Source organism: Colletotrichum tamarilloi (assembly GCF_030869305.1).
Source record: "Colletotrichum tamarilloi strain Tom-12 chromosome Unknown Scaffold_32.1, whole genome shotgun sequence".
NCBI lineage: Eukaryota > Fungi > Ascomycota > Sordariomycetes > Glomerellales > Glomerellaceae > Colletotrichum > Colletotrichum tamarilloi.
The window spans coordinates 19,606-42,684 of record NW_026849415.1 but is presented as its reverse complement, the minus strand read 5'-3'; the positions used below and the strand labels follow the sequence as shown (position 1 = coordinate 42,684).

At 51.6% G+C, this 23,079-nt stretch overlaps 7 protein-coding genes across 7 annotated transcripts; 6 read left to right on the top strand and 1 right to left on the bottom strand.

Annotated features, from left to right (window-relative positions):
* Positions 1–1,054: 1,054 nt before the first annotated feature.
* CTAM01_08770 (chromo domain-containing protein) lies at positions 1,055–1,922 on the top strand (the record flags this gene model as incomplete). Its single annotated transcript, XM_060524790.1, has 3 exons — positions 1,055–1,131; positions 1,185–1,630; positions 1,828–1,922. The coding sequence occupies 3 exons, from the start codon at positions 1,055–1,057 to the stop codon at positions 1,920–1,922; spliced, it is 618 nt and encodes a 205-aa protein (XP_060380481.1).
* An 809-nt stretch (positions 1,923–2,731) lies between these two features.
* Positions 2,732–3,663, top strand: CTAM01_08769 (uncharacterized protein; the record flags this gene model as incomplete). The annotated part of the gene is made up of 2 exons (XM_060524789.1): positions 2,732–3,328; positions 3,400–3,663. 2 exons carry the CDS (start codon positions 2,732–2,734, stop codon positions 3,661–3,663), a joined length of 861 nt encoding a protein of 286 aa, XP_060380480.1.
* A 1,013-nt stretch (positions 3,664–4,676) lies between these two features.
* On the bottom strand, positions 4,677–7,772 carry CTAM01_08768 (uncharacterized protein; the record flags this gene model as incomplete). Its single annotated transcript, XM_060524788.1, has 3 exons — positions 4,677–5,260; positions 5,608–7,684; positions 7,746–7,772. 3 exons carry the CDS (start codon positions 7,770–7,772, stop codon positions 4,677–4,679), a joined length of 2,688 nt encoding a protein of 895 aa, XP_060380479.1.
* A 2,709-nt stretch (positions 7,773–10,481) lies between these two features.
* Positions 10,482–11,417, top strand: CTAM01_08767 (uncharacterized protein; the record flags this gene model as incomplete). The annotated part of the gene is made up of 1 exon (XM_060524787.1): positions 10,482–11,417. The coding sequence occupies one exon, from the start codon at positions 10,482–10,484 to the stop codon at positions 11,415–11,417; it is 936 nt and encodes a 311-aa protein (XP_060380478.1).
* A 755-nt stretch (positions 11,418–12,172) lies between these two features.
* Positions 12,173–13,621, top strand: CTAM01_08766 (uncharacterized protein; the record flags this gene model as incomplete). Its single annotated transcript, XM_060524786.1, has 1 exon — positions 12,173–13,621. One exon carries the CDS (start codon positions 12,173–12,175, stop codon positions 13,619–13,621), a length of 1,449 nt encoding a protein of 482 aa, XP_060380477.1.
* Positions 13,622–14,241: 620 nt separating this feature from the next.
* CTAM01_08765 (uncharacterized protein) lies at positions 14,242–15,090 on the top strand (the record flags this gene model as incomplete). Its single annotated transcript, XM_060524785.1, has 1 exon — positions 14,242–15,090. The coding sequence occupies one exon, from the start codon at positions 14,242–14,244 to the stop codon at positions 15,088–15,090; it is 849 nt and encodes a 282-aa protein (XP_060380476.1).
* A 1,221-nt stretch (positions 15,091–16,311) lies between these two features.
* Positions 16,312–21,778, top strand: CTAM01_08764 (uncharacterized protein; the record flags this gene model as incomplete). Its single annotated transcript, XM_060524784.1, has 8 exons — positions 16,312–16,686; positions 16,751–18,346; positions 18,935–18,986; positions 19,140–19,747; positions 19,826–19,960; positions 20,260–20,895; positions 20,956–21,256; positions 21,606–21,778. The coding sequence occupies 8 exons, from the start codon at positions 16,312–16,314 to the stop codon at positions 21,776–21,778; spliced, it is 3,876 nt and encodes a 1,291-aa protein (XP_060380475.1).
* Between the last annotated feature and the right edge of the window lie 1,301 nt (positions 21,779–23,079).

Genomic DNA, 23,079 nt, shown 5'->3' with positions numbered 1-23,079 from the left:
TTGATTCCGTGATGGATTGATATGAGCAAAGGTCCGGCTGGCTTTATTTCTACCTTCTGATGTGACTCCCATCCAACCCTACCTGAGGCTTTCCCAGACCGTTTTCCGCCCCAGCAGGCCTGGCCATGTCAAGTTAAGGTCGCCCCTAGTAGAATTAAAGTTCAGAAGCAAAGGCGCGAGCTGTACTTGATCCCGATTTTCCAGACCTGCGTTGAGAGAGAGGTGAGCACATCTCAGTTGCTTTCGCCCGTTAGTCAGACGACAGTGAGTAGTGAACAGTTGCTCGTGCTCAGTATATTTTCACAAAGATCCCTCAAGATGGTTTCTTTGTTCCCACCCCAGACTTCTTGTTCGCCCTTGCATCTCGCTCCCGCAGGCAAGGTACCTTCTAGTAATAAACACCTGACCAAGACTGGACGGTTCCGGTGCATTGTTGGCATCCTGGTCCTTTGAAGCACGGTATTGAGGTAATAATCAATTGTAGGTACGAGTGGAATTGTCTCGAGGCTGGGGTACTACTGATATGCCCGTTCGCCGTGGCTAGTTAGCTTTTGGCTTGAATTATCCAATTTACTGATTTAAATTCCAACTCGAGCACTTACCAGGTGGCTCAACTGGTCAGCTCACCGGACGGACTTACTTTACATTAACTTAACACCCCAGGCCTGGTGTGAGGGGAAAAAAGAGATGTAGGTATGCGTTCACCTTCCATCAAACTCGCCTGGGAGGATCTTTTTCCCAAGCAACTGCCTTCCTTTTCTGAATTACCCCCCCCCCCCCCTCCGGACCTTCCTCGGCTCAGTCAGGTCGTTGAGGCTCTTTCCTTGGGTAATGGTTTTCCGACTCGGCAACCTCGCCCTGCTTCCAACTTGAGTAGACTGGATGCATAGGAGCTTCTTCCTCCTTCCATCACTACCCAAGCTATCTAACTCAAGATAGACGAAGGTACATGGATTTCTCACTCTGATCCTTCCGGGCAGCTTCGCTATATTCCACCTTCTGTCTAGACAAGGTATCCAACTCAAGAATATCGTCACGACCATCCCCATTTACGATGTCGGTGCCACTGGTCTTCAAGGGCCGAGAGGTTGCAATGACCCAGAACGAGCTTGCCGCTTCCTCGGCTGCAGCGTGAGTTTTCGGCGCCTCTGTTGTTTCCCTCACTAACGCCAAGGTCTATACAGCAAAGCGAACGGCGCCGAGAATCAGGACGAAGATGACCTGATCCCGAAGATCGAGTCCGACTTGGTCGAGCCTGTTGGTGCCTCCGAGAAGTCGGCCAGCAGAAAGCGCCAGTCTAGTCAACCCGCCACCAGCAAAGCTAGCAAGAGACGTAAGTTGCTTGAAGGCCAAAAGCCTCTGGATGGGTCTGCTCAGAGTGTCCGAGCCTCGATCGAGAACAGAGCCGCGCCTGCTACGAAGAAAGGACTTCCTCTAGATGCTTCCGACTCTGATGAGGAAGACGGTCCCGACGATCACGGTCCTAGTGATACTGAGAGAGATGATGGTTCCCCTCCGCCGGTGCAAGCTCCTAAAAAGCGCGGTCGTCCCAGAAAGACTACCAACGCTGTCTCGATCAAGTCCAAGAAACCCACTGGTAAACCGATTCCCGCTGGACCAGTCACCAAAAGTAAGTCTAAGAGTGGATTCACTTGCGTTCTGGTGGTCTTCACCTACTTTTACCCGTTCTAACCTCTCTGATACGTTAGCAACTGCTCTTCGTCGATCTACTCGTGCTTCTACCGTAGAGAAGGCAGTTACTGAGAAAAAGGTAGCAGTACCTTCATGCCTAACTTCAAGACCGCACTGAGATTGACACCCTGACAGGCCGTGACAACATACGGCCGAGGCGTCGCTCGCCCCAAGAAGGCTACCAAGAAGAGCCCTGTAAAAGGCACCTCGAGTTCTCCTACTTATTCTGAGGAGTTCTACGTCGTTGAGAGGATCGTTGGCGCACGCGTTGACCCCAAGACCAAGGTGCAGATGTACATGGTGAAGTGGAAGGGATACGGCTCGAACCAGAATACATGGGAGCCAAAGGGAAACTTAAGCAAGTGCGCTGCTCTCATCAAGAGTTTTAATGCTTCCCAAAAGAAGGAGAAGGGAAAGAAGTGAATAGCTTTCTGTCGTCATCAAGATAGGCGGGTTGTTGCTGGCGTTACTGATACTTATCGGTATTTCGGGTTCATTTGGGTTTCATGGTTTCTAGGCGTTCAGTGGAAACGACATCGGCTTAGAGGAAGCTTTCGACAAGGTATGCAGAGGAATTTCCAACGAAAATCCGACGATTATATCCCAAGTTGGTTCATACGGCGAATTTGGAACTGCTCACTCGCGATTCAATGGGACTTTGACGGACGGACAGTGCTGCGCAGGGATGGCGTGGGGTGGTGTAGCTAGGATTTCACAGGCCTGAGATTGGTCAGCTCCTGCAGCTAAGCTCTCCACTTGAAATTCCCCGACTGGTTTAATTCACTGCCCCCTTACCTCCATCTCAGGGTTCACAGTGACCTCAACCCTTCCTTCAACGTGTCCGCCGGGTGGCTCTCAACATCTGCTGACTTTTTTTTTTTCTTCACTTCACTGCTCTGCTCTCCCCAGTGAATTTGTCGCAACTTCTGCCATATAGCCTGACGACACGACATCCGAAGACGGCCGACGCATAGATTGAGCCAATACCAAGTACAAGCTTGTCCCGTGTTCCCCGTCGTCAGACACCCCAGCCGCAATCATGGACGCCGTCCGCTCCGCCCTCCAGCCTGTCACCCATAACCTCCCGGCCCCGATCCGCGACCTCGGCGTCTCCATCATCGGCGAGCACTGCTACAAGTCACTCCTGCTGGACATCAACGTTGAGGATGTAGACTGCATCAAGCTCGGCCTATCCAAGGGCATCGGCCTCGGCATCGTCGGCGTCTCGAGCATTGTCAAGCTGCCGCAGATCCGCAAGCTCACCTCGTCGCAGTCGGGCGAGGGCATCTCGGTGCTGTCGTACCTCCTCGAGACGGCCTCCTACCTCGTCTCGCTGGCCTACAACTACCGCAACCAGTTCCCCTTCAGCACCTACGGCGAGACGGCGCTCATCATGGGCCAGAATGTCATCATCACCGTCTTGGTGCTCAACTATACCGGCCGCGCGAGCCTGGCTGCCGTGTTTGTGACGGCGTTGGCCGTTGCACTGGGAACGCTGTTTGCCGGGAGCTTGGTCGACATGCAGACGTTGGGATACCTGCAGGCTGGCGCGGGCGTGTTGAGCGTCGCTAGCAAGGTTCCCCAGATCCTGGCGATTTGGTCCGAGGGCGGCACCGGGCAGCTTAGTGCATTCGCTGTAAGTCGATTGCTCCTCGCCCCGTGTGGGAAGACTCGAAGGATTCAGGTGCTAATACGTGTAATCAACAGGTCTTCAACTACCTCGCTGGCTCCCTCTCCCGCATTTTCACCACACTCCAGGAGGTCGACGACAAGCTCATCCTGTACAACTTCATTGCCGGCTTCCTCCTCAACGCCGTCCTCGCGTCCCAGATGGCGTACTATTGGAACGCGCCCTCCAAGAAGGCCAAGGGCAAGCAGAAAGTTCCCATCCCTGCTGCCCCTTCCACCGGTTCCTCGTCGGCTACTTCGACGCCCGCCAAGAAGGGTCCCAGCACCCGCCGTCGCGGTTGAGTGCGTGGTTCTCTCGAAAGGGGTAGGCTTTCCCCTTTGAATGCGGCTAGAGCGTTTAGATACCATGTTGTTGCTTCTATAATACAGTGAGCACATTTAAGAACTTGTTCCACTTGCGTACCCTTCGTGAACAGCCTCTTTATTGACGTTCTTAACCTCGGGTTCCAGAGGGCTCTGTGCCGTTTGCATGTACTCGACACGTGAGGTTGCCACAGCCTTGCTCAATCGGCTGGACTAAGCAAGGTATCGTCAATGTTGTTCGACTTGGTGCAGCCAGCCCGAAGCATTATCAACTCCAGTAGACCGGGTACTCTCGGAACTTCCGTGATGAGAGAGAGAGAGAGCTGCGTCCAAGGTTTGTGTTCCAACCTAAGCAAGGACCCGGAGCCTCGGCCTTTCTATTAAACAAGAGCCCCTCGCCTGTCCAGGTTGTGTATGGTATGCCAGAGCGCCGCTTTACATACTACAGCCTACAGGCCCGCCGAAGATTAATCGATGTGACGATACAGAGGCTGTATCTCATCGCTCGTTGCGCCGCAGCTGTTGACCTGGCTTGTTAACGTTACCGAACTCCCTTGGTTGAGGCGCTTCCATGCGGCTGTTCACGGGCAGATGTGTCACGAAGGGTGTCAAACGAGATATGGAATCGACGGAGTGTGTATTACGAGGCCTCCGGTGAGGTACGAGGTCGTATGGCATTAACGGCGTCGCATTTCCCCCCTGTAGTCAGGGTTCTTCTTCTCCCCCTCGGCCGCCCACCATCGCCATCACCACACAATCCCCGCCCTCCATCTATCTTTTCTCGCGCCCGCCCAAAATAAAGAGAAACAAAACCGTAAAAGACGTTGGCAAAACTAGGTATGCCCTTAGGCAGGGACCCCCCACTTCTCGTGGTATCGTAGTCTGCTATCCAAATTAGAATCCTGTTCACGAGGAGATTGAGTGCTAAGAAAAGGGGCAACTTACATGCTCGCACAAACGACAAAAAAGAAAAGCCGGTCACACTTCGGCGCTCAACCGCGCAGAGAGAGGAACGCGACCAATCCCCCCACGAAAGCCACAACCCACAGCGCCATGCCGACAAGCAGCATGATGCGCAGGTTGCGTCTCTGGTGGAACGAGAGGCCGGTGCACTCTCCGCCGGTGAGGCCCGCCAACACCCGATCCCACGACCAGACGAGGGTGACGGCCCCCACGAACGGCAGCAACAGGGTCGCCCCCATCACCGCGTAGTAGAAGACCGCCTGGCGACGGAGCGCGCCCCGCGAGAGAGGGGTCTGGTCCCGGACAGTCGCCGCCATGTCCGCGAGTTCGGTATCCGTGCCCCGGCCGCCGAGTTGACGGACGGCCTGGAGGGCACGGTACCTCTCCATCACCTCGGAGGAGTAGAGGTGGGGAGAGGCCCGGCGGCCCGCAGACTGGTCGATGGCGAGGGCCTCCGCCGCAGCTTGGTGGCTGATGCTTGCCATCTTGCTGGGGGTGGAGACCCTCTCCCTCGCCGTCGCCTGGTCGGTGGTGGTTTGGGGGCGCGACACCGACGAGTACTGCGTTGGGAAGTACTCGCGGGTCGGCCGCCCAAAGGGCTGTTGTTGGCGATCTGGAAGCAGTTGAGGTTAGCCAGCGAGTTCCTGGGAGCCTAAAATGAAAAGCAAAGGACTTGCTTCGAGCAGGGGGGTTTGCTCCCCCCGAAGTATCTTCGAGCTTTTTTTTCTTCGAACAAAATTCGAACAGAGATTCGAATGGGATATTGGAAGGAGGTGGGAGAGGTTTGGAGTCGAGGTCTTGTTTTGGTTGTTTATAGATTGGGTGACCAACCCTCGGTTTGGAGAGTGTTGTTTATGGGAAGAAGAAGAGGAAAGAAAGCAATAGAGCGAGGGAGGAGGGGAGGGCTTATAGATGTTGAGAGGGCAGTAGGGCATAGACATGCGGAGACTGGATACTTACCAATGAAGATGGTACGGCGATCGATGCCTTGGTTCTCGGTGCGGGAGAAGAATGATCTTGTAGAGTTCTTTCTCAAGGCGGGGCGAGGATAGACGTGGCTATCGCCGTTTGAGGAATAAGGCCGGCCGGGGGAGATGATGTGTCCTGAAAGAGTATGGTCCTCAAGGCCGCTCGCACGACGGAAAGCTTGAAGCTTGGCTGCGTCCTCACGGGGGACCAGGGGAAACGGCAGGTTGGCATACTCGTTGCGGCTGGGCTCGGCTGCCTCTTCATGAACCTGTGCTCGATGGTTCCGGACGCGATCCCAAGAGAAGTCTGGATAGGGAGCTGGCATGGGATCGAGCTCGATCTCCTCCCAGCCGTCTTGTCTTCGCTGTCTATTCTGCAGTGCGCGCGCAGGAGGCGATAGATAGGAAGGAGAGGCAGAATGAGAGGGGATCGACGGTAGAGGGGTCGACGTCTCCCACCATGCTCTCGCCCGGGTGGTGGAGGGCTCGCGGCCTTTGTGGGAAGTAGTGTGGTGAGCGACAGGATGCTGTTGTTGATGCTGAACCAGAAGTGCATCTGATACGTTGGCAATGCTGCTACCAGTCATAACTCTGCCCACAAAGCCTGTAGGGAACTCGCGGTCATCGGTGACAGTTCGCCAGTCTTCATCTCCCTCCAAGCCAGTCCGCTCCTCTCCATCTTCTGAGGCGACTGTGGCCATGCGCGTGTGATCGATGGCGTTGTATGGCTCTGTTGCTTGCATGCCAATCTCATCTCCGGTGAATGGGGCTGGAACAGGAACGGGAACCTTGATACCGGATTGGGTGATCTGCCAGTCGGGCTGAATAGCTGGGGCATGGTAGAAGTCATTCTTTTGCTGATGAGAGCTGCTGTGATAAGGTGACTGACGTGAATTCTGAAGATTGGAATGACGAACACGCCCGATAAGACCACTAGATGGCTGGCTGAGACCAGTAACGTGGTGAAGCGCACGAGAAACTTCTTTCTCAGCATGAGGGCGTAGAAAGACCTTCTCTTTGCCAGGCTCAGACTGCTCGACATTGTGCTCCGAAGCATGGGACGATGCGTTGGAGAAAGCATGGAAGGGGTCCAACAACTTGACTGGAGCCTTTCCTTTGTCCAGGTTGGTGACCTCATCTTCGGAATAGCCAGAGGCGTCTCCATCATACTCGGAATCAGACTCTGATGTTTGCTCGACTGTAGGGACAGGCTGGTCAGCAGGGATCGAGGGAGGGGGTAGAACACCACGATCGATGAAGATAGGTAAGTGGTTGCTCTGGTTGCCAGGCTGTAAGGCTTCGTGATCAAGAAAGATGGGATACTGAGTTCCGTTCAAGCCAGAAAGGTGAGTTGTGTTGAAATAACCAGAAGGAGCCTCTTTCTTGACGACGTCGTCAATGTGGGAAGATTGGTCTGCTTCCTCGGTATGCCATGAGGGACTTGCTGCGACTGGGGGCGAGAGAATAGGGGAAGAGGCCAAAATAGGCGAGGACCTTGGCTCAACCTTGATTTTGTTCATGGAACCGTGGTCAATGGAGGCTAGACTGTAGTCATCACCATCTTCTGGGTAGAATGAGGAGGCATCTGGGTACTCAGTGGCGGCATGCTGGCTGTCGAAAGGATCATCGATGGAATCTTGTCGGTCATGCTGCTCCTTGAACTCATGTAAGGACAAATTCAAATAATCAATGAAGGCGTTCTCATCATCCGACAGGTATGGAGAGGAAGATCTTTGAGGACCATGGTCTGTCGTCTGAGCTTGAGACACGACAGTAGAAGGCGAAGTTTGCTTATCGACCTTGCTCTGCTGGCTAGATGCATTCGGCTCGGCAAGTAGCTCGAGGCTCTTCGGCTCCTTCTGACCCTTAGAGTCTTGAAACTGGCTAGAGGAATTGTTCGAGGCACTTAAAATGTCTTCGACTTGCTCCTCCGTGAGCTGCTCTCCATCGCCTAGCTGTCCATCGAACTCAATGGGGATCTTGGGAGTTGGAGGAGCAATGTGTCGATGAGCTTCATTGAACGAAGCATAAAGGGCCTTGTTCGGGGTGAGAGACCGCTTGGAAGGTCGCTAGACAAGGTTAGTATGATACCCTCAATGTTAAAATTAATGAGCGACAAAGATATCTCACCTCTTTGATCCCTTGATTGTCAGACATCTTTTGCGACGTGAGATCTGCTTTCTGCTGAAAGAGATGGATTGTCTCGGGGCAAGGATGAAAGAAGTGGGATGAAACAGTAGAATCGTGCTTCCAAAAGAGATCGCCGATGAGGCAGGGCAGTTATCGCTGCTGTTCGAGAGTATTCGATTCGCGAGTAACCTCTGTTGTCGTCTGTGATATCGCAGGAAACTCAAGCCTAGACAGGGAGAAGGAAAGCGGTCAAAAATAGTCGTTGGACAAGTGATGGAATGTCAACTTTTCCCAAAGGTCAAGGTGAAGCGACGTGAGTATGCCGAACTGGCGGTACAAACTTGATACCTAGGGCGAATTGTTTCAATGACGCTCCCAATGTAGAAGTGCTCTGGCGAGTCCGTAGATTGCTTGACTGTCTCGCGCCCCGAGACCTTTGACGTACTGAAAAAGTTGCTTGTGCTTGAAATCTTGGAAGTCCTCAAGTGAATGCTTGAAAATCTCAGTAAGTTGGATAAGCAAGGTGAAGGTGCGGATAGTTATGAGTATCTCTGAAATAATTTCAGAAAGGCGCATTTCCTGGGGGAGAAGGGTGAGGAATTTTGCAAGAAGCAGACAAAAGGGTAGCTCATTGACAAAAAGTGATTGGTATCAAGAAAGAAGAGTGAGGAATGCGAGAAGGTTGCATGTGAGATGGATATCGTGCAATGAGAAGGGTTAGAAGGGGACGGGAGAGGAGAAGGATTCAAGGCAAGCTGGTGAAATAGCTGCTGCTGTGTGAGAGAGAAATCCAGCAGCGTGACTTCCTGCGAAGTGGGAAATGAGGAAGAATTTTCCAACGCGGTGCGATTCTGTTTCCTAAGAAAAAAACCAAAAATCCGTTCAGCCGGGCAGACGTGATGCCAAACTCGAGATATCAACAAAGCCCAATGTGTAGAATGGATGTGGGTCCCAACACCTCTTACCTCCTATCAGCAGCTGTAAACTGCCCTTCGAGGCAATCAGGCGACGAGGATGCTTTATCTTTTTTCTTTCCCAAACCTCAAGACAAGGCTTTGAATTTTCATAATTTGGCATTGGCAATAAGATATTTCAGGTTATCATCCGTTTAGCATAGTACACCCCATGGTCCCATACAAGCTGGTCTCGAGGTTTACTACATCGTTTACGCGGATCCGTTTTGTACTTACGTTTTCAGCCAGGAGCAACATTAGCATGACGATGAGAATTCCGAGAAAACAGAATTCATAAGAATGTTGAGTCCACATCACGAACATGGGTAACAAACGGTCTCGAGTGTATCTTCTATGCCATAGTTGAACCACCAGCGTGTGAACGGTATCGAGGAAGGAAAAACGACATTTGAATATGAATGCCGCATATATTCTGGCTTAAAAATATGGCGAGAGGCATGTTACATCTGCACAATTTTGTAGATGCCAGGCTACTCACAAGTACCCATATGGAGAGGACAAAATTCCAAGAAAGAAATGCGCCCAGCCCAGCCGTAACGTGTGCTGCTATCCAGTCATTTGCTTGACTACCGTAAATAGACAGAAGCCACGAAGTTCAATAGAGATTCAGACAGAGAAGCGAAAAAAGATATGTGGGAGGTTTGATGGCGAGTGTGCGAGCATCTGTTGCGCGGGCAACGTGAAGTATCGCGGACTCTTATGCTGTAAGGAGGAACGAGATGTCGTTAGATGAAGCAGGCACGACCGAATCGTTCGCAGATCCACTTATTTTCCGATGGCCTAGACCCAAAACCGTTAGTTCTAAAATCGGTGATAGGTGATAAAGATAAGCGATAAGACAGTGCCCAGGCACCTCATGATGAACCCCCTGTCAATGGACCCTGTTGGACTTCCTCCTTCTGACAAGGCAAGCCAGCCTCCAGATGGCCATTGCTTTGATTCCTTCTTCTATCATCCGTGTGTCGGCATGTCTGGGCCGAATCCACTGCTACCAGCTCATACACCTTGGCATTGATGAAGGTATTCCAGGATATCTGCGACGAGCTGAGCGCCTCAATATTTTCAGGGTCTGTCAGCCTTCAGGGACCATCTAGTGCATCGGCAACGCAGCACCCGAGACCTTGGTATCCCTCCGTCCATCATCTACCATTTTGGGGGTTTCCGAGTCCAACTCACGATGTCCAGTCGAAGCGTGCGTCCCATCGGCTTCAACTTGGCGGAGGAGTGTACGTTGCGATTTCTGCTGATCGTGGAAATCGAGCTGCTAGTGCGCAACCGATCGACGGCAGACGAAACGCACCCCCTCATCGAATTATTAATGTTCTTGGGATGGCATCACAGCATCATCCCCCAAAGTGACGAAGACCTCCAATTTCTCCACTTCTACCAAGAGGGGAAGTCGGGATATAGGTTCCATGGAGTCTCGTCGAAGCCGCAGAGAAGAGTCAAGCAGATAGAGTTCGACCTGCCCGCAGTCTGTGCTCGTCTCGTCCGAGCCTAGAAGACCGAAAAATCAAGATTGACAGGCGCAAGTAGTCAATGTGTTGCGGGCCTCATAAGCCAGCATTGCGAGATTACATCGTTCTTCGGTTGGACTTGGACTTTTGCTTGGTGGACATGGAGAGGCGAACAAGCAAGATCCTGAAAAACACCGGCTGAGACAGCAAAGATCGGCACCGAATTCAATAACCGGGACACATCCCTGACGAAGACAGGGCGAAAAGCATTGTTTCGTCCCCGAGTGTCACGTATGCACCAGCAAATGCCGCTGTCAATCAACTGGACCCTCGTTTCCTGGGTGCTCGCTGTTTTGTTGCTTGATGCATCAACAATATTTTGTCGGAATCCTTGGTGCATCGCAAACACATCGCATAGCATAGCATCGCAGCGCAGCGCGGCGCAGCCAAGGAGTGTTGTCTGGATGCAGTACGCAGGCCCGACTGGACGAGGTGTAGGAGTCAGATTCCCGGTCACGGTCTCCCTTGCCTTCCGACTGGGTTTGCATCGGAGGATGTTCCGTGGGTCTCGCCGAGCCGTCATGGATGATGGACAAGTTGTCAAGTCGGCAACAGCAACAAAGCAGCAAAGGAGCGGCTGGGCGGTTGCTTCAGTGGATGGCAATTTCTTGAAAAACCGAGGGTTGGAAAGCCTCATTAAAAGGAGGCGACGACAGTCGACGTGGGAGGGACAGATGCACGGAGATGAGGCAACCAATGAGCGACTGAGACCGAGGCTGCAGAACCAATCATGGGCGGCAAAATTCCAGCCCCTTTGCCGAATCCAGATCTTGATGAACACCCGCTCCCTCGTCCTCGACTTTTTCGCCTCCTCCTCCCCCGATGGCTTCGCCCACCTGTCACGAACCCCACCGCCCTCGCATGCCTCAACCTGGGATCTTTCTTCCAATCCCGTGTGCAGTCGGCGAACCATCGACTTGGGGCGGACTTGCAATTCCCATTGTTTGGCGGCTACGGATACATACACGCACGCAGAGGGCAATACCTATACTCCGTGTGCATACACTTCCACACCCTCATACCTTGCACCGTGGGTGAGACTGGACGACGAGAAAGAGGAAGCGGTCGAGCTGACCGTCTGTTTAGGTATTGTTGCTGCACACAACTCGAGACAGCAGCATAACCTTACCCTGCCCGCTATATCATCATATGCATGCACGCACTATCAATGTCTTGCCTGACAAGCACCATCTCACAGTTGAGGCGGGCAATAGCAGCGGTGGACAAGGTTGGGAAGTCTATCCGTACCCAGAGCTTACTGTGTAGGTTCGTCGAGTTCCAACGCCAACCCGCCTGGAAACGCCACGTTCCTTGCACCGGTCGGGGGATGGCAGCGATGGACCTCGCACTAAATCTGCGATGCGCAACGCCGCACACGCATATCCGTCTTAGCTCCCTCACACCGCTCGTACGACGGTGTCCGCTGCCCGGCTCCCGTCCACCCAAACCTCTCGGTTGCTTCGAGTCGCCCTCGTCCCGCTGGTTGGGATTCTGCAGATGAGCAAGCCAAGGGGGGCCTAGACGGGCCATGCAACGCTGTCCTGCCCTGAGCTGGGTCTCTCCATGCAGCTATGTCTGTCCAGCAGAACAGACTGGCTCTCAGAAATCGTCCTGCTGTGCCAGTCCCTCGCCTCACTTCGTCGTGCCTCGAAACTGAACCTTTGTTTCGTTTCTTTTACATGGTCCTCCCGAGCTATCCATTCCTCGTTAGTTGCCGTACGCAACTTCCAGCCGCCGGCGCCGGGCATCCTTCTCCACCGGCCTCTTTAATGCGGTTCCGGCGCACATGACACCCATACCAACAGTGGTCGCCCGTATTTCACCTTGAGCCCCCCCCGGCCTGCCACACTTCATCACACCTCCGACCTCCCGAGGTTTGCCCTTTCCCACCATTTTCGCCCTTTCCTTCCATTTTGCAATATCTCAAGAATGTTCAATGGCGTTTTGGGTGGTCGGCGGGGAGGCAAGGCCACTTTCCCAAGGTGATGGCCACGTCCTCAATTCCGATCTCTACGTTGTGGGTGGCAAAAGGAGGATTGGTCACGCTGATGAGCGCGACATCTACGACGGCAACTCTGAGTACGCACACGACGACATGCCCTTCCAGAAAAGGGCCCGTGTATCACATTTCACGTCCGACTTGGATCCTGTTTGTCCACCGCGGGGATCGATTCCCGTTCAGAACCTGTCCTTTTTAGTAATCCGAGAACAAACATCGCCAACGCCCGAGCCGGCTGAAGCCGATGTCACCTCATCGCAAATGGAGCGCACCGCCTCTGGCTTGTCCATCTCGTCCGATACAGACATTTACAGCGCCGCCAGCGAGGACGATCTAAGGCTACTCGACGACGATGTTGCGGCTAGACTTGTCGAAAATCGGTTGCAGCTTGGCCGACGTCGTACCAAGGATTCTCAGCATGAACGAATCCTGAGATCACTCATCCGACCACGATCTCGGCATGCCGAGTTCTCCATCGATAATGATGCGCTGGAAAGCATTTTCTCCGCCGCAAACGAGATCTTCTTTCACAACAGTCTATCACAGCGCGTCACTTGGGATTGGTCCCATGCATCTAGCGCCCAGTACAAGGACCACATCATCGGCACTACAGCCCTTCGACGCTCTAAAATGGGAGGCTTCGAGACTCTTATTGTCTTATCGAACCCAATCTTGAAGGACAAGCAGTACAACCGACGACTTCTCATCTCTACCTTCTTACATGAGCTCATTCATAGCTACCTTTTTATCAAATGCGGCGTTAAGGCTCGTCAATGTGGCGGTCATACCGCTGGCTTTCGACGGATTGCGGAGCTCATTGATCTCTGGGCTGGGCCGGACAACTTGCACCTACGGAACATGGAGGCGGATCTGGACCACTTCCGTGAGGACGAAGACCATGTTCCTGAAGGCGATGTGCACCCTATGGGCAGACCCTGCAGACACAACTTCCCCGCCTTTCAAGAGCACCTCAACCCCCGTCACCACACATACCACGACAACCAGACTTACGAGAGGTCTCGATACAGATCTCAGGAACGATGGGAGTATCACATCAATGACCATCGCGAGTACTTTCCAGTCAGCAGGGAGAGCAGTCCCACATCTACGACCATAACGACGACTGAGGAAGACTACGACGAAGTGGAGCCGCTTGAAGAAGGTGAGATCCGCGAGACACGTGGCCGGCTCTTCTTCCCTGGCAACTATGTTTCCAGCAGGCAGTCATCTGCCCACGAACGAAACTTTTATGACTCATACGACGGGCAATGGGCCCGTATTGATGACCGAGGGGGGATTGTCGTCTTGGGTTACGACAACGCTCCACAGCAGGCCATCCCGTCATACGTTAGGGGATGCCGAAATGCGTCTCCCACATGTGTATAGCACGTTATTCTCTTTGTCTGGATCTTATGGCGAGATGGTCTCATTAGGCGGCGAATCATATTAAGCATGGCGACGGTGTTTTACTATACAATCTTGGGGGGTGTTTCTACCCACGTCAGGTTCCTACAGGTGCATTATCATGGGTCGGCGGAAGGACTATCATAACCCATTGTAATCCATCCTTCTATAACCCTCTTCATCTAGATCTGTTATTTCAAAGCCTTGCCTAGCATGGCAACTTTACCAAGCTGTCACACTATCACTCGTTCGCTGCCGACCAGTCGCGCTGACTGTTGCCCACGCCAGCACGGCTTCGAACACCGCTATGAGGCAGTCTAAACTCCCTTCTCACTCTGCGACATCGCCGACGGTGAGAAAACTGGCTGACCGAGCCCCCGGTTTGAAACCATGCGCCTCTCTTGGTAAACGCTCTGAGGTGAGGGGATGCGTGCTTGGGCCGCGACGGTTGACCGTTGTACCAAACAGACGCACCCAAGCGCCGTCGGGACGGGATGGCGAGTAAGTGTTTACAAAACGAACATGGCAGCGACATGACAGCCCGCTGAGAAATATTTCTTTGAACCGACAAGGAGGAAAGGAAGATTGTCCACCCGCCAACTATGCTACAACTCGACATGGCGGAATCGAAGCGGGCCAGGTTTCTACCACAACAGTGCCAACATCACTCGCGGAAATCGCACAAGGATGATCACTTACCGCAACCACGGTCTTACAACATCAACGACGTTGCAATTACTCTATCCGAATCTATGTTAGGGCCGATCCCATGGTCCGCCTCCGAGAAGTCACTAAAGAACACCGTCGCCCGCGTATTAGTCGACAAGGGCACCGAAACAAGTCCCAAAGTCACTTCGGCAAGCACCGTCTTCTCCATCATGAAAGCAATCGACGATCTCTGCTTCCTAGGCTTGCTCTTCCCGACACCCCAGATCAACCACATATCGCACCCCGTCCTTCTAGAAGTCGGACAAACGCGGGGTAGGGTGGGTTGGACGCAGCCGCTGCGGGCTAGTAGGCCCGGGGCCCCCAGCATCGTCATCCGCCTGAGCACGGTCCGTCACCGCGATGACGGCACCACCACCACCACCACTACCACCGGTACCGGCAAGCCGCTACCACTCAGGGAGATTGTGCAGGTTGCTGTTCACGAAATGGTGCACGCATACCTCTTGTTGCTTTCGTGTCGGAGAGATAAGTGCGATGTGGATTTTGATATTATGCACCGTGACTCTGATGGCGGGGGCCATGGGCTTGCGTTTGTTGCAGTACTCAAGGCTGTGTTGGGGCAGATTCAGAGTTGGGCGCCGGAGTTACGGGACTTTGGGTTAACTGATGAGTCTATTCATCCGTATGAGGACTTTGGGCTGGAGTTGTGGAAGAGGGGGGATAGGATCTCGTCGAGGAGCAAGGGGCAGCGTGTTTGGTGGCTCGCTGCGAAGCCTATGTAATTGGTGAGGTGTGAACAAGCCTTTTGCTTTTGGCGTTGAGTACTGGAAATGGTAGAGCGAGCAATCGCTATTGATCTTGTTCGCTAGCATAGAGTGTCTTTGCGTCACTTACTACATCACCTTTGATAGTCGGACGTCTTGCTTGTAACTTTGGTGTCTTTTCTACGAGATCGTAATGAAGGGAATTGACAATCTACCTCACTCACAGACAAGAATTACAAGATCATATCAAACATCGACATCAGACTCAGCAACTGGTCTTTATTCAACACACCATCTGAATGGACACTGTCTCAGGCTTTATCTTCCATTTACTCAATTCTTACTTCTTCTCAAGAATCATCTCAACCCTGTAACTACTTGGTTGTCATAAGCGACGATCTGAGTGAGATATAACTTACTTGACAAGCTTGAGTTTCGTAATATTACCGGGTATGGAAACCAGTCTAGCCGCTTGACTTGTAATTGCTACTTCTAGTTACTACTTAGTCGATAACCATTGCATCCTATCGCTCAAAAGACTTAGCAGCCATCCCGAAATCCACAGGAACTAAGCGCTTACTGAATTTCCACACTTTGCAAATTAATGGATTGATGTATGCGTGCGAGTGCCTTGGCGAATTGGGATGAGCGGGAGGCCTCAGGTACCAGCCCATCGCAAACGAAGTATCTTGCTTTTGGGCGATCCGAAGGAGCCTGTAGAGGTGGTTGACTCATGGCTTCTTTCCCATTCGTCTCTGAGTCTTTTGACAAAGCCCATCTGAACAAGTCGTAGATCTAAGAAGCAGTCACTCGTTCGTCATCTTCCTACCAACCCGCATTAGGCCATTACACCGCCTCAGAACTTGTCGTCTTTCTCAACCTGCATCTTTATAATCAGCCGCCAGCATATCCCGTTGCAAGTCGCCAATTTAAGCATAGCTCACTTAGCCAATGGAACCACGGACAGGGTGGTCAATTTTCAGCCGACCGCCAAGACATCCGTCTTTGGCAATTTTAGCCAGGGGTTTTTGATGCTAGCGCAATGTCTCATGCATGATCTCCTCCGTCTTACACCTCCAAGGTTCTCACCAATATTTTTATTCTGTTGCCTGTTCAGTGGAGTCCCAAAAAGAAAACAGCACATTCTACAGAATTCATGTATTTGCGACCTTTGGCACCTCATTTTGCTGTGCAAATGCCTCTTTTACAAATGCAAGAGTTGGTTTTCGGTTGGTCAAGATGGAATCACCAGACGCACCGCGTGAACAACGTCCTTTGATTGCAAATCCGGCTCTGGAAGGCACAGACAAGACAAGGAAGACGCTCAAAGAACCCATTGTTCGAGAAACGACGAGTCGCGGCAACTCGATCTACGAGCCATTGCAGAACCCGGATGACGGCAACTCGGCGACGGCCCGTAGCGACAGCGGCAAGGGCAGTGATGCCGCACATGATTTCCAGAAGGTCAGCTGGACGCCGTTCGTGATCCTGGCTGATATCTGTGCGGTCGTACTCCCGGTTGGGTTTCTTATCTTTGCCTTCTTGGTGTTGAGCATCAATGGGCAGGAGACAGACGAGGCCTCTGCTGGACAATATCGCAATGCATTCACCATTGTACGTATTCTTTATCTTACGAGTATCCTGTTTCACAGTTCAATGCTGACATGGACTCTTCTAGCTTGCTACCCTCTTCCCCATAATATTCGCGGCTATCATAGGCCGTCTCATGTCCCAAATCGCCCGTTGGAAACTCGAAAGGGGCGCCACCATGGAAGCGTTGGAGCAATTGATGGGAAGCCGGACTGTCGGTGGCACGCTATTGATTCATATCCAGCTTCGGGCCGTCAACCTCCTGACGCTATCACTCATTCTGATATGGATCTTCTCGCCTCTGGGCGGCCAATCCGTCTTGCGCATGCTCGAAACCCGACCTCGAAGCGTGGTTACTCCTTCAAGTGTCGTCTATTTCGACACTGATGCCCGGTCCCAGTTTGCATCCTGGTCAGATGCTTCGCCGACGAGCTACGCGTATAACATCAATCGGATGTCCATTGTCAATGCCATGTACAATGCTCTGATTCTCAGTCCCGATGCCGTAAAGAGCGATTCCATGGATGTCTGGGGAAACGTCAAGATTCCGGCGCTATCGTCGTACGGTAATTTTGAGACAACAGAATGGCAAGACGTCCCAGCAGATAAAGAGAAGCTAGAGTTTTCATCTCTCGTCGGCGTTCCCATCACGCATGTCGCTGACGGAAACACAACCATCTTGCTGGAATCGAGCTACATGCACTTCGCATGTGACAATATCAGCGTTTCAGCGTTCTCGTACGATACCCAATCCGGCCCTTCGTTCGCCACAGCCGTCATATTCAACGAAACTTCGCTCTGTATGTCCGACCGCTGCAGAACCGTCGCCAACGGGACCTGGCAGGGTTGGAACCTCAACCAGACAACCTCCTCAGACGGCATGTCAGGATGGAACCTCGCGCTTGACAACTTTGTAGATGCGCAGTGGAATGACTACGACTGGTACAGCAAGCGCGGGCTCAGGGTCGAGGATGCCAACCGCCCCAACGTATTTACGAATGAGAAGGGAGTGGTGGCTAACCGGACGACTTTACTCTTCCAAGCGAGGGAGCAGACTAGTTCCCGCGGACCACCAGATTACACGACGTCTCGCTGCGGCGTCACACAGAAATATGTCGAGTCAAGAGTGCGTTGCTCGCGAGACTCTTCTCCTTCCACCGCTCGACAGAGTTGTAGTGTCGCGGCGCAGCGCCCTTCTCAAAAGACCCACGCCGATGAGAATATCTCCCAATTGTCCTTTACACGAGTCTTCCGCTACGTCTCGCGGAAGCTGCCTCAAGCAACAAACCACTTTGGCTCAAGCTACACGTCGGATATCTCCTTGAACTACCTCGAGAACCCATCCTCGATCACCATGACTGGTGCAAATACGCCGCCGGAGCTGGCGAGCATCAATCCAGAGGACTTTGGGTACCGGCTTGCGCAACTTGTCAACTCGTACGTTTTCCTCAGCCAAGCTTTCTCAAACGCCCCCAGTGGAAGCGTAGACGTCAATGCCACATTTGAGCCCAATTTCACTGTTGGCGTCGACGTCGAGACTTTGGTGGAAGTCTTCCACGTTCCTGGTCTATGGATGGGCCTGTATATTCTGTCTTGTGTTATGCTTCTCCTAGGAGGTTTAACAAGTGCTGTTGTCACGCATTTTGTCCACGGGCCGGAGATTCTGGGATATGCGTCGACTGTCGTACGGGATTCCAAATATATGGATATCTCTCCTAAAGCTGGAAGAATGGACGGCATTGATCTCGCTAGGATGTTGAAAAATCGAAGGTTAAGATATGGGTATACTCAAATGGCGGTTGAGGGCACTGCGCTTGTAGGCGTTGGGTCACAGGAGGAAGTGGCAAGAATGAAGCAGAAACATTGAGAGGTCGTGGTGGGGTGTGGAAATGGAGATTTCTATTTTCTAGAAACGTTTGAGAGCATGAACAGCATTTATTTACAGGAGTGTCTGCTTCTATTTGCCGGTGTGATCTAGTAAAGTGTCAAGTAACTCGAATGCGATGGTCCAATTACGAGGTATCTGGGGCATGGGAGGCTCAACTCGAAAAGTCAAAGAGAAAGAACAAATACATAGACACTGAGTCGTCAAATGTGAGCAAGAACGTAGATGACTGAAGCGTATTGTTCGTTCTTTATCTGTTGAGTACATATAGTTTGATACGGCATATACCTCAAGCCCTGGACAAAGAGGCACTTTGTTTCTAGTCTCTAGGCATAGATACCAATTAAGGACTGTACATAGACAGCGTTCGCAACTCAATATGATTAGGCTTCAAGCCCACCGAGCTTATATTACGTCGGCTGTGGTCTCTGCCCGGCTTGTGAGTGGTCTACTTCGACGCCGCCAGAGACTAGAGTACAAAACTGTCGAGACATTGCCTCAAACATGGAGGCCCAACGACCGCGCCCTCCGAATCCTTCTGAACTATGTTCCTGCATTATCCACTGGCATGGACTTGGACCTGAGCTACCAGGTCAGTACGGCACATATCGCCTTCCAGATCTAGTCGCCAACACGATCGAAAACGGGCAAGCCCTGGGCTCCTACACCAACCTAGAACATCACGATGAACTAAAGCATGCACTAATCGAAGGATTCCATGAACTCTATAACAATCGAGACCCAAGTCACTATGCTCACATTATCAGGGTGGCGTCTCTGCTCGACCATTACTTTTTCAGAGGATGGCTTGCGGCGCGTCGACGACGAACGGGCATCGTGCAGTCGCATCTCAAAGTGTGTATTCGGGAGAACAACGAGGTCTGCCAGGAACAAGGCAGCGCTTCGCACGTGGAGGTGGTCAAGGAGCATGCTGGCTCGCTCCCCAGCGTTGACATTGACATTGACTCTGCAGGAATGTGGACGATTGCGCGAATCGTTGAGCTCCTGATCCATGAGATGGCTCACGGATATTTGATCTTGTTTACGTGTCGTGGGGGCTTTGATTACGTGGCTGGCTGCTCCTTTCACCATTCCACTGCGAGAGGCCATCACGGTCTTTACCTGCGAAAGCTGCTGAGGCATGTGTATCAGACTATTCAGGAGTGGGACGATGTGTTGAGCAACTTTGGGACAGATTGTGTACTGAGCTGTCACTGCAATGATTCAGATTCTGCGTTTGAGAGAAGTAGATCAAGCACGCCAATTTAATCAAAACAGTTGGTTGAGACGGGAGAGACTGAAAACTACAAGAGTGTGTTCAAGATCTGTGGGTCCAATCAAGGCCGCAATTCTTTGGAGGAAAAGGTTCAGTTCAGCATGGTTACAGAATATTTTGTTCTCTCCAAGCCTGCAGTTAGTTCCATTCTCCTTGTATCAATTTCGCCGAAAGTTAGAAGAAAAAAATAGATTAAAAACTCCAAAAGATAATAAATTTGCTTAGCACCGTATCTGACACTAGGACAATAGCTGTGTGTTGAATCTCGGATACAACTCCCAAGATTCACATTTCTCAAATAACCGAGTTCGGGCGGACGATATCATCCTTCTAGGTTGGGATATGGCAGATGATCCTATGAATCCTCAGAACTACAGCATGATACGCAGACTCTACATGACAATGCTCGTCTCCCTAATCTCCGTTGCTGGAAAAGATATACGCATTCCCAGTGTACGCCATCCACGCTTTCGCAGAGCCAATGGTCGGGCAGCTCATTGGGAGTTTCGTACCGGCGACGTTGGGATGGCGATGGCTTGAATGGATCATGCTTATCATGGCAGCTATCGTTCTGGTCGTCATTGTCGCGTTCCAGCCAGAGACGTATGCTGGGCTGATACTCTGCTGGAAAGCTTCCATTCTCCGGCATGAGACTGGCGATGCACGATACAAAGCACCAACCGAGGTCAGGCAAGAACGTCTCGGTGTCTGTCTCAAATTATCCATCTATCGACCATTTGCCATGTTCTACTCAGAACTCATCATCGTTTTGGTCTCGCTTTACCTTTCAATTGTCTACATTGTCCTTTTTACCTTTCTCGATGGTTCTTCCTACATTTTTGGCGAAACCTACGGCTTATCCGCCGGCATGACCTCTTTGTGCTGGGCTAGCATGCTCATAGGTATTTCTTTTGTCAGTCACCTGGTACCACATGTCTACGGTCGAACCACGAAACCGTGCAAGTCACAATACCCCAGTGTCATCGTTCCTGAAATGCGACTTTGGTACACCATGCTTGGGGGCGCACCCGCTGTCCCAATCAGCTTTTTCTGGATCGGGTGGACTAGCAATGTGAGTCTACCCCAAATTTTCATGGTCAGCTTGATTTACGTTGTTAAATGAAACATCTAGACTGAGATTTCCATCTGGTCTCCTTTGGTTGTCTCAGCGCTCTTTGTCTTCGGCATTACGACTATCTTTATCGTATCGTACATGTACTTGATCAACTGTTATGATGCCTACTCGGCTTCAGCGCTGGGATTTCTCGTATTTACACGCTACGCCGTTGCTGGTGGTGTTACTATGGCTAGGGCCCCTGTCTACAAGACTCTAGGCGTTCAATACACACTCTCGATCCTGGGCACTGTCAGTGCAGTCATGGCCTTGGTCCCTTATCTGCTTTACAAGTATGGACCAATGATCCGGAAGAATAGTAAACACGCTTTCAATACCGCCAATTGAGGGTGTCAATAGAATGATAGCAATCATAATGCTGTGCCTCGCATGTCCGTCGTGCGAGTTGTGATCGTCATAATTCACGTGTTAAATCTGAAATCTTCGTGGAAGAAATGTTAAGCCGAGCACATCATCCATCACATGCTCCATCATTACCTCAGACCATGTTCGGAGACTGGGCCGCTGTTTTGGTCGTGGCCTATATGTATCGCTGCAGAGCCTCTGTCGCGGTTTCATTAACAGTCGCCTGCGAGGTATTGCGAGAACGGGCAATTTAGATTTCCATGGCTGCAACTCGTTCTCAGGAGAGTGTAACACCTTGGCAGATGCTTGCTGCCACCGGATCGCCTGGTTCCGCATCGAGTCGACTGGCGGCCGCTGCCTGGCGGTGAAGACGCCTGAGGCCAACTGCTCGTGGCGCTTGGCAAGAAGAACTGTCGCCGCCGTATACGCGATTGCATACCTGGGTCTTGACATCGTTACAAACCTTATGACTTGAATGTGAGTGTACAAAGAACAACGAACGACCATGCAAGAATGGACTCTGTTGCTTTTTTGGGGTCAAGGTTCGCGTAATTGGTTTGGAAAATCTTGTGGACTCCTTCACCATGTGCAAGAGCATATTTGCTGACCATGTCATCAGATGGGCATTGCTCGTTGGCTCATCTGAACGGCCATTGTCAATTCTGATCTTCTTGAGGCAGAAGTCTTTGACTCCCTTTTCCACCTGATGCAGAAATTGACTATTACAGTTCAATTGACCTCTTCGTCAAACCACGGTTCGAATTGAGTACCCTGTGATACGGATAACAACAATGTCATTTCAGTGCATAGGCTGGAGATGGTAATATCCTTTCTGCTACGAATAAAGAACATGACTCTCAATCTATGCAGTACGTTATCGTAGCCCTCTTTCATTGAGTGAACCCAATCTACCGACATAGCGTCAGAGGACCAAAAGTGGCAGTGTTTGCATTGCCCACGTAACAACGGTGGATACGATGACGTGGGTTCTTATATCGTCACATTCATTCTCGGCCGCTCCCAACGCTACTTTCAACTTAATGAAGGTGAGTGGCTTGATTCGATCGTTATCGCATTTAGAACGAGATCTGACAACAATTTGAGACTGTATCCCATTGAGTGCAGATGGAGCCTATTTTCGCCAAGGGTGGGGTGAACCCAATGAGATTCATTACCTGGAAGAATCAGGAACATTTGCCCAATGAGATGCTTTTGTATGGGTGTTTTTGGACTAGTAATGGGTGACTGCGGTCTTGGTGAACAGGAGTCCATCCGCACTGATGGGATAGCTCCACTCGAGCAATCAAACTTACCAGGCACAAACGGCTCTCTATTATAGTCAGGTCCTGTAGGCGCTTGGTAACACATTATGGCGACAAAGTACAACCAGTTTTTTGTTGCTGAGATTTTATTCTGGCGCTGCACTTGGTTGCCCCGTAACCTAGTGGCTTCATCAGTCACTCTTTCTGTCACACTGATTGTATATTACATGCCTGACCCCTAAGGGACCGTAAGTTCACACCCGCCCACGGTTTGACCCGGACCCTAACTCGACACGCATCAATTGTGGACGGCGGAAGAAACACTAGCAAGAGATGTGACAGCTAGGAAAAGACGATGATTGTTCGTGTGATGATATTCCATGCAACAACGCGTCAACCCAGCTTTTACGGCACATGGCAGTGATATGCGCGCTTGGACGTAAAGTTTTACTGCGTCGATCAAATTAATGCCTCATCAAATCACATCCTGCGGTTTCGGTCTGTCCCTGATCCA